Here is a 9,876-nt window from a genome sequence, read left to right as displayed (position 1 = left end):
CCCTCCCCCTCACTTGGGACCTGGACACACTGTGGTGGTGACCCAGGCCCCAGGCTGCAGGATGAGCCCCAGGTAATGACATTCGTTCATTCCCTCCTTCCATCTGGGCAAACTATTAGAAATAAAATCAGATTCCTTTCTCCTCAGCCCACCTGATGGCTGAGCTGCCAGTCTGCGCAAGCGTGGGCCCATCCAGCAAACACTGACCGAGAACTTTCCTGCCGTTGGGATTCTTCCAGAGCAGCAAGACCGCCTTTACTGGTTCCCTGTTGGCATGAGACCTGGGGCCCCAGGAATGAGGCAAAAAGCCTCAGGAACCTATGGCAGGTGACGGTGCCGGGTCTGAGAAGTCAGGAAGACCCTTCCCTGGTCCCCTCAAGTCCTGCTCCAGCACTTCGAGCCAGAGGTAATGTCTGGCAGGGTACTGAGAGGCCCCTGTGCCCCTCCTTCTTGGGGGCTTGGAGAATGCTTTAGGGGGAACAAATTACACAGGACACTTTGAGTTCCAAGTGCAGAAACCGAAGTTGTCCTGGATTAAGCAGAAAAGGGAATTCATTGGCTCACGTTACTGTAAAGTCCAGGTTGTATTAGCTTCAGTCATGGCTGGTTCCAGGGCCCCTTCATTCATTTATTCAACCAAAGACTCTGGCCCAGCTCCCATTGGATCAGCTGGGTCATGTGCCTGCCCCTGCACCAATCACAGGGACTGGAGAGGGAGGGAGTGCTTTGATTGGCCAGGCTGGGTCATGTGCCTGCCCCTGCACCAATCACAGGGACTGGAGAGGGAGGGAGTGCTTTGATTGGCCAGGCTGGGTCATTTGCCTGCCCCTGCACCAATCACAGGGACTGGAGAGGGAGGGAATGCTTTGATTGGCCAGGTTTTGGGGAGTGGTGGGTGAGGGTTAGTGATTCCCACAGGAACCACCTGGCTCCCTCCACATGAGGGAGGGGATGCCACAAGGAGAAATGGAGGCAAATCACTTAGGAGACGGGGGTGGGAGTGTGGGGGGTGGATACTGGGCGGGAAAGCAGGAGATTCTGTCCCCAGGGGAGGAAGGGCAGTAGTGAGACTCACTGTACCTGGATAGGGGAGGGCCTGAAAGGGAGTATGGGGCCCTCTCCTTGGCTGGGGGTGTCTGTTGTCGAATCTCTGGAACACTGGTTGGGGAAGAGCATTCACCCTTTCAGGTGCTCACTGAAGTATTCCCGCCCAGAGACTTCATTCACTCATTCATTCAGTGCTTCTCTAGTGGCTGTCCTGGGACCCACCTGTGCAGGTCGCTGGGAGCAGTGATGACTGAGGCAGGCTCTGCCTCCTGGAGCTCAGGAGCGGAAGCGGAAGCGAGTGCTAGGAGGGAAACGCCTGCATTCTCAGGGGAGGTGGGTCGGAAGAGCTGCAGCTGATTCTGGATTGGGGCCAGCTTCCCGAAACAGGTGACACTGAGCTGAGTCTGAAGGGAGGAGGTGACCCTCTGTGAAGTAGGGAAGAAGTGTTTTCGAGGGGGTTGGTGTATGAAGACCCCAGTGGCTGGATGGAGGACAGGAGACCTAAAGAGCTGAGGGGAATGAGGTGTGGCCGAGTGGGGGAAGAGGCAAGGCCAGGTCCACGGGGAATTGTGAGTTGGTTACACCAGGGATGTGGCCAAGGAGCAAAGGGCGGTTGGGTCTCCAAGGCCAGAGTGGGAAGCTTCTCTGCAGTTTAGGTGCTGTGTGACGCTGGGAGAGTCAAACAACATCTCTGAGCCTCACTTTCCTCCTTTGCACGATACTTTGAGCTGCTGTGTTGGCTTAGGCACGTGGAGGGTTTAGCACACGTCCTGGGGTGCAGTAGGGCTTTCAGTAGCGGTTATTGGTATTAATCCTCTTCAGTATCGTAATACCTTTTTGTACGAAGAGCGAGCTGAGTCGCTGCTTTAGGGATTTGCTGGGTCAGAGCGTCCTCTGGTGGGCACAGGGAGACGTGGCTCAGAGAAGAAAGATGGACCGAAGGTTTAAATTTTAAAGATCTTTCTTCCCTCTCTCCCTCCGTTCCGTTCTCCCTGTCGTCTTTCCTTCCTTCCACACACATCCCCCCAGAACCTGCTTCCACCTATCTGGAGCCCCAGTGGTGACTGTGACAGCCCAGGCCCTGCCCTCCCTAGTGTGTGTGTGGGCGGAGGGGTGCCCGTCATAGGACACTCCTGAGTAGAGCTTAACACGGAAGCCGGATACTTTAGGCTGGAAAGAGACCCGGGAGGAGGGCGGGACCGCAGTATGCAGAGCCTCATAGGACAAGGCGAGGAGCCTGTGCTTTCTCCCGAGGGCACTGGGGAGCCATAGAGAGGTTTAGAGGAGAGGAGAGACAGGGTCAAGTTTGTGATGTCACGTGGAGGATGAATGGGAAGGGCGGGAGTGGGGCTGGATCAGACTCTCGCCCTCCCTCGGAGTCTTCCCAAGTCTGGCAGTCTGATGGCAGCTCCCCGACACACACCCACGGACCTGGCCCAAGTCTCCAGGCCAGTGTCCACACACAGAGCTCCAGGTGGCGGTGGCACCCCCTCAGCCTGCAGGTCCAAGCTCCCTACGCCCCAGGGCAGGTTCGGTTGGCCTTGGTGAGCCTGAGGGAGAATCTGGCGGGTCCCTCCGGGCGGGGTCCGTCCCTTCATGGGCAGGAGCAACCTTCCCGGCTCCAATAGCGGGGCGAGAGTGGGCGAGGGGTGAGGCGTCGCTTGGTCCCTGCATGCTCTCTGGCGGTCTCCTTGTGGAGTTGATGGGTTTGTTCCCGTGTTATAGATGAGGATGTGGGTGTTTCGGGCTGAGGCATGTGTAGTGTATCTGTGTGTTTCATTTGTTAGGGCTGTGTGTGTCTCTCTGTGGATGTAGGTGGGGCGAGTCTCGGGGTGCCAATGAATGGGTTTCTGTGTCTGTCTCTGGTTATGTGCGAATTGTGTGTGTGTGTGTGTGTGTGTGTGTGTGTGTGTGTATGTTTGTAGGAGGGAATAGAGTAGCTCAGTCCAAGTGTGTGTCAATGTCACCTTGTGTGAATGCAAGTGAGTGTGTGTGAGCCAGTGTGTGTTTTGTGTGTGTTAGTGTGACTGTGGTACGGGCTGACACGAGCCTGATGTCACACCTTGAATCTAGCAAACCTCCAACACCAGCCCCTTCAGTTTGGGGGGGCGAGGAGATAGATCCGATGCCCGAACCTGGGACCGCCTCCCTCAACACTCTTCCCCCTCTCAGGGATGTACCAGGTCCCAGAACCGCGGGGAGGGAATAGTGGGGGGGCTCCGCGCGCAGTAGATGAAGTTCTGCGGCGCCCGTATTGACCACCAGGCGACGCTCCAGGGCCGCTACTTAAAGACGCACCTGCGAAGGCGCTTCCCCAGAGTTCAAGTGCGCGGGCGAAATAATTTGCTTAAGTTGATTCAGCTCTGAAGTGGGGTGCTGGGGTTCAACACTAACAGCAAGAACAACAATAGCTGTTATTTATATATCTCTTAATACATGCGCTCTGATGATTTCAACGCAAGTTTAGGTGCCCTTACTGTGCCCATTTTACAGATTCTGAGAAGGCAGATGACTTGTCAGAGTCACACAGAGCTGGAATCTGAACCCAGGCGATCTGGCTTGACTCAAGTCACGTCCGTGTGACTCCAGGGTCTGTGAGCGGACCCCTTCCTTGCCGTCTCCGCAAACTCTGGGGGGAGGGGAAAACTGGGTGTGGAGGAGCGAGGGAAGGAGAGAGGCCAGGGTGAGCTGGGGCAGATCATTAGGGGCCCGAGGCACCGGGATGGGGACGGTACACGGTCTTGGGGCTCGCCGTGGTCTCTACGCAAGCTGCCCCCATTGCGGTCGTGGTCAGCTGTGGGTAATCTGGAAGTGACCGGCCGCTGATTCATAACCTCAATAGGACTTGCTGAGTGCTACGGGGGTTCGCTGGGCACGAGCACGCCACAACCTCTCCTATCTTCCTGACGACGCTAAGAGAACGTGATCCCCATTTTCAGGGACGTAAATGGAGGCACGGAGAGAGGTTAGTTACCTGTCCAAAGCAGTAAGGATGGGATGGGTGTGTGCTGGTTACTTTTGCTGCATAACAAACCACCCTAAACTCACTGGCATAAAACAAAAATGTTTTATTATGTTCATGGAATCTGTAGGTCAGCATAATGAAAGGGAATAATGGGGAATGGCTTTTTTTCAGTTCCACAACATCTGGTACCTTAGCTGGGGTGACTCCAATGGCTAAGGTCTGGAATCATTTGGAAGCTTCATCAGTCATGTCTGGTGCCTGGTCTGGGATGACTTGAAAACTGGGCTTAGCTGGAGATGTTGACTTGAGCGCCTCTATTGGTCTCTCCGTGTGAGTTGGGCTTCCTCACAGCATGGAGGTTAAGTTTCAAGCAGGAATGTCCTGGGAGGGGGGTCTTGAGAGCAAATATTCCAAGAGAAGTGGGCAAAAGTCTTTTATAACTGGCCTTGGGAGACACATAGCATCACTTCTGCCATACTTGTCGAGCTAGTCACAGCATGTCTAGATTCAGATTCAAGAAAAGGGTATGTGGACGCCGCTTCCAGATGGCGGTCAAAGAACTTGTAGCCAGGACTTCCCTGGTGGCGCAGTGGTTAAGAATCTGCCTGCCAATGCAGTGGACACATGTTCGAACCCTGGTCCAGGAAGATCCCGCATACCGCAGAGCAACTGAGCCTGTGGCGCCGCAACTAGAGAAAGCCCGCACACAGCAATGAAGACCCAACACAGCCAAAAATAAATAAGCAAATTTATATTAAAAATGAAATCTATTCTTAAAATTCATTTCACCTGTTTTTTATTTTATTTTACTTATTTATTTATTTATTTTGCGGTACGTGGGCCTCTTACTGTTGTGACCACTCCCGTTGTGGAGCAAAGGCTCCGGACGCGCAGGCTCAGCGGCCATGGCTCACGGGCCCAGCCGCTCCGCGACATGTGGGATCCTCCCGGACCGGGGCACGAACCCGTGTCCCCTGCATCCGCAGGCGGACTCTCAACCACTGCGCCACCAGGGAAGCCCTCACCTGTTTTGTATTTATTGAAGGTGGACGTTAGCAAACTTAACATTTTGCATGTGGCTTGCCTTGGCGGCTCGCATTATATTTCTGTCGGACAACGCTGCTCTAGAGAGAAGAATAACATCCATTTGGGGACCAGGAGGGCGAAAGGAAAAGAGGAAAGCAGGGAAAATAAAAGCTGCAAGGGCGTGGGTAGGAGAGTAAGAAAGCCGTTTGGTTTGCCCTAGGCCCAGTTTCCATGGTAACCTTGCAATAAACTCTTCCTACGTTAAAAAAAAAAAAAGGAAGTGTTTGGGTTTCTTCTTTATTTATATACTTTATTTAACAATTAAATTAATTAATATATTTCTGTTGAATGATTATATCATACGTTCTCAAGAAAGAAGTCCCATAGGTATCTTTCGTGGAGCACCAGCTCTGGGCCAGCCTCTGTTCCGAGGGCTTTCATGGCTCATCGCCTTCAATCCCCCTAAGGATCCTGTGAGGTAGGGTTAATGGTTATCGCCATTTCACAGAGGAGCAAACCGAGGCGTAGAGAAGCCCAGGGACCTTCCCAGAGTCACTGCGAGGGCAGCGAGCAGCAGTAGAAACTCAAGAGCTGGACCACGGCGCCTGATTTACATAGAGTTGCGGGTGGGGGAGGTTTATAAAGGATGGTGATGCAGATGTGTATTTAGAGTAGCTATGATATTCACCTGTCCCAGCCTGTGGACCCAGTCAGCGGAAATGCCTTCTTGCAGAATTCACGTCTGATCTCACTGAGGATCATACACGTACAGAAACTGTGTACAAAAACACACGGTGAATTGCACCTGCATCGTTATGGCTACAGAAACATCTGCAAGAGCGAGGCCTCATTGAACGAGGCCCGTACCCCATCAGTGAGAGCTGTGGACCCCAAATGATGCCCGCACCTCACAGCTGAGGCCTGTGTACCCTTATTGAAGCCCGTCCCCACTGAGTGAGGCCTGAAAACTCTGAGTGAGTCCTGGTTCCACCGTGGGAGGCCATAGGCTTTTTTGTTGTTTTTTCTTTGTCCGCGCCGGGCCGCTTGTGGGATCTTAGTTCCCGGACCAGGGATCGAACCTGTGACCCCTGCTGTGGAAGCACGAAGTCCTAACCACTGGACCGCCAGGGAATTCCCCCCCACCACTTTTTTCCCCTCATAGCCCTTGATTTACGTCTCTCTATCCTGAACTCTACCTACACTGTGGAGGGGAATTGCAACCCTGCAGGAAGCCGGTCCTCTACCGAAAAGAGGCCTCTATCCTCTGAAGGAGCTCGGGTCCCCCTGACTGCTGTTTCACCCCCTGTGAATATGGCCTTTTGGGGCTCATCACTAATGGTGATCCCACCCCCTGAGTCTTCCGTTCCTCAGGCTTGTCCAGAGCCGGCTCCTCAGACCCCACCAACTCCGACCCCTGCTCCAGCCCGCAGTGTTGCCATGGAGATGGGGTGCCGCTGGGAGGCGGGGCTAGCCCGTGTGCGCAGGCGCAGGGCGGAGCAGACCCGTCGCCCGGAACTGCTGAGATTGAGCAGAGGGTGCAAGGCCAGGTCCGACCACAGGCAGGCGAGCGTGGCGCCCCTCCCCGCGCCGCTCCGGGGGCGCACGGCGTCGCCCTCCCCAGCACCTGTCCCGGGCGCCGCGGTGTCACTCAGCCTCTGTCAGGAGCAAAGGGCGGAGGGGCCGGGCCGGTGGCACCCCTGGGTTTGACTCGTAAGCTTCCTGTGGATGCTAGGACCCCTGTGGGGAGGGGCCTCGGGAAAGGACGCTGCGTCAGCCGCCCAGGGGCAGCTGGAGCCCGAGCCTTGCCACATTCACCTGAACCTGAACTCCAAGCCCTGTGGCGCTGTTCCAGAGTGGCATTTGCACAGGGGACCGCAGCCCACGTCCGCCTCGGGCTCCCTCCTGCTCCGCTGTCAGCGCCAGCGGCGGCACCGTGGCCATGAGCCTTTTGGGGGACTGGTGCAGGGGGCTGGCCGTGGACGTGCACAGGGCCCTGCTGGTCACCGGCATCCCGGAGGACCTGGAGCAGACAGCCATCGAAGCCGTCCTGAAGCCGGCGTTGCTGCCCCTGGGCAAGTTCAGGCTGCGGAACACGCGGGCCGTGAGGGACGAGAAGGCCAAGGCCTCCCTGATGGAGTTTGTGAAGGGCATTAATCACGGTGCCATCCCCGGGGAGATCCCGGGCAAGGACGGCGGCTGGAGGGTTCTGTGCAAGGACAGCGCGAAGGGCACGAGAGTCCTGAGGCAGATGAAACGCTTGCTGTTGGATAAAAGGCCCCCACAGGCCGCAGTGGCCAGGGCCACCGGGGACACGCCCACCCCTCCCGCTTCGGAGACCCTGGCTCTGGGGTCGGAGCCGGGGGTCAGGGAGGCTGGTGCAGCCAAAGTGCAGGAGGGGCCGTCGGGGTCGCAGAAACAGAACCAGGGGCCAAAGGTGCTAGGAGGGGCCGTCGGGGTCGCAGAAACAGAACCAGAGGCAGCAGGTGGGCCAGAAGAGCGTCGTGGAGGGCGGCCATCCACGTCGGGGAGCGGGAGTCCCAAGACTCTCCCGACTAGAGCCTGGGTATCACGATCGAGGAGATGGGCAAGGAGGACTTGAGCGGGGATGGCGAACAGAGCGCGCTGTACGCCACCCTCCAGCCCGCCGCGAAGGAGCCTGTTAGGAAGTGGGCCCTCCAGAGGGAAGGAGATGATGGAACGGTCCCGGCGAGTTCTTGGCCCTGGCAACGGTGACGGACAGAGCCAAGAAGAGGAAGATGGAGAACGATTCCCCTGGGGCTGAGTCGATCAGCCTGAACATCAAAGAAGACCGGAGCGAAATTCCAGACTTAGTGGCCCTACTTACTCGCAGTGAGAGACACGTCGGACGAGGAGACCATGGGCAGCGACGCCTCCCAAAGCGAGTCTCAGGAAAACGGGGATCAAGAAAGAGGGGGATGGACATTCCCGAGTTTGTGGCCATTGTGCCTTGTACAGACCCCGCGGGCCACTCCGCCTGCGACGAGATGTTTGAAAATCGCTTCTGTGATCGAGTTTCTGGGCTGGAGCGACAAGAAAGCTGCCCTGCCCGAGGTCTTGTCCGTCATGGCCAAGGACACTTCCGGAACCCGAGTGAAGGTGGAGGAGGCGGGCCGCCAGGTGGACGCCGTGGTCCTGAGGAAGACCAAAGACGGCGCTCACCTGCTGGGGTGCATCTCCACCGGGGCTGAGCCTCGGACCACCTGCAGAGGGAAGAAGGCTCCCGGTGGCCCGCTGGGGGGCTGGGGCGAGGACGAGGAAGATGAGGGCGGCCTCCTGGAGCTAGCGGTGCTCCTGGATGCCCAGGACGTGGCTGAGGTGATAGGAAGAAAAGGAAAAGGCCTGGCAGAGCGGGAGGTTCAGATGCGCCAAAGGCAACCTCGGGGAGGTCTTGGCGCTGCGGGCGGCCCGCGGGAACAGGGAGTCGTAGGACGTGGAGAGTGAGGACTCTGAGCCCGAGGACCGTGCGTCCAGGAAGCCCCGGGCCAAGCGGGTCCGCCCGGCCTTTAGGGCCCTGGGTCGGGCGGGCTTGGGCAGCGGCTCCCGCCCCGTCGGGGACCCGCAAAACCCGAAGGGGAGGCGGCGGCCCCGGCGGGCTGGGCATCCCTCCCGAGACGGAAGCCCAGGACGAGGAGGCAGGAAGCAATAGCAGGAAGGGGCGCGCGGGCGCTGGGGCGCAGGCCAAGGGCGGCCAGCCCAGGGCTCGGCCGCCCGCCGGCTCCAAGTCCACGCGTGGGAAGAAGGCTGGTCGGGGCAAGAGGCTGCCCCCCAAGTGCCGCTAAGGCCACGGCGAGGCTGCAGCTGCCGGTGGAGCCCCAGTTCCGCCCCTCGGCCCTCCCCGCCGCGGAGGCGGCAACCGCTGCACCGTGGGCACTGAGCTCTAAAGTGCGCGCCCGCCCACCGCTCACTCCCCTGTCCTTTCAGTCCCTCCGTTGCAGGTGGCGCGAGCGAGCCCAAGGGAAGAAGGAAGAGTGTAACGGGCGCCCGCGGAGGCAGCAGCCCTAGGTGATGGGACGGGGGTCTCAGGCCCCCCCCAGCGGGATTGTCTTTGGGTCTCCCGCGTTAGCGCAGGGGTGAGCGTGTCCGTGGACACCGGGCACTGGGGGAGGCCAGCAGTGCCAGTGAGTTCTTTCTGGCTGTTCGTAGAGCCCCGATGCCTTCCAGACTCATGCTTCTGGCCAGCGTCTCCGTGCCCCTGTCATCCACCCCAATCTGACGGGGGCCGGGCTCTGCGATGGAGGCTCGGCCACCCAGCCGCGTGGGGGTGTCAGGATGTAGCTGAGCCTTCAGTCAGGAAGGCTGAACCTCCCTGCTGGGGGAGGAGATGATTCCAGGAAGAGAAGCCTGAGAGGCAGAGGGGTTGCTCCTGGGGGAGGGGAAAAGAGGTGGGGGAGGGAAAGGGAGGGGCGGGGCTCTGGTGACCAGGACCAAGGAAGGAGGGGAAGGAAGAGAGAGAGAGAGAGACCCACACCTGCCCTGGCCATCTGAAGTGTAGCTGGTACAAATGCACCAGCTCCTCAAGGCCAGAGCCACCTGCTGGTGCCCAGACACCGAATCTGTCACTCAACCTGCACGGTGTTTTCAAAGAGTGGGAATTATTTGCAATATTTTCAGTTTGGGACAATTCCCATACAGAGTGTTGGATTTTCTCTGCAGTACCAGGCGGTGCTCCTTCACGGGCCTGTGGCTCCCTGCACGTCCCACCAGCTGTCCCCCACCCCACCCCCCGTGGGCTGACTCCCCTCAGCGCTGGAGGGGAGGGGTATGGCCGGCAGATACCCGAGGGAAGCGCTCTCAGGAGGCAGGAACAGCCCGAGCAA

At 58.2% G+C, this 9,876-nt stretch overlaps 1 protein-coding gene and 1 pseudogene across 1 annotated transcript; one reads left to right on the top strand and one right to left on the bottom strand.

Annotated features, from left to right (window-relative positions):
- The window catches only part of LOC113606255 (paraneoplastic antigen-like protein 8B), a 7,067-nt pseudogene extending 3,241 nt beyond the window's left edge, over positions 1–3,826 (bottom strand).
- A 3,037-nt stretch (positions 3,827–6,863) lies between these two features.
- Positions 6,864–8,845, top strand: PNMA8B (PNMA family member 8B; the record flags this gene model as incomplete). The annotated part of the gene is given in 8 exon segments (XM_027080377.1): positions 6,864–7,387; positions 7,426–7,732; positions 7,735–7,878; positions 7,880–7,964; positions 7,967–8,046; positions 8,048–8,379; positions 8,381–8,591; positions 8,593–8,845. Coding segments are annotated over 8 exon segments (1,929 nt in total), but the record flags the coding sequence as incomplete, so codon positions are not given.
- Between the last annotated feature and the right edge of the window lie 1,031 nt (positions 8,846–9,876).

The sequence above is a fragment of the Aethalodelphis obliquidens genome, unplaced genomic scaffold (genome assembly GCF_003676395.1).
Source record: "Aethalodelphis obliquidens isolate GAN/ISIS:26980383/991018 unplaced genomic scaffold, ASM367639v1 scaffold43, whole genome shotgun sequence".
Classification (NCBI taxonomy): domain Eukaryota; kingdom Metazoa; phylum Chordata; class Mammalia; order Artiodactyla; family Delphinidae; genus Aethalodelphis; species Aethalodelphis obliquidens.
Note: the sequence above shows the minus strand (reverse complement) of the source record. Positions and strands in the feature narration are given on the sequence as shown.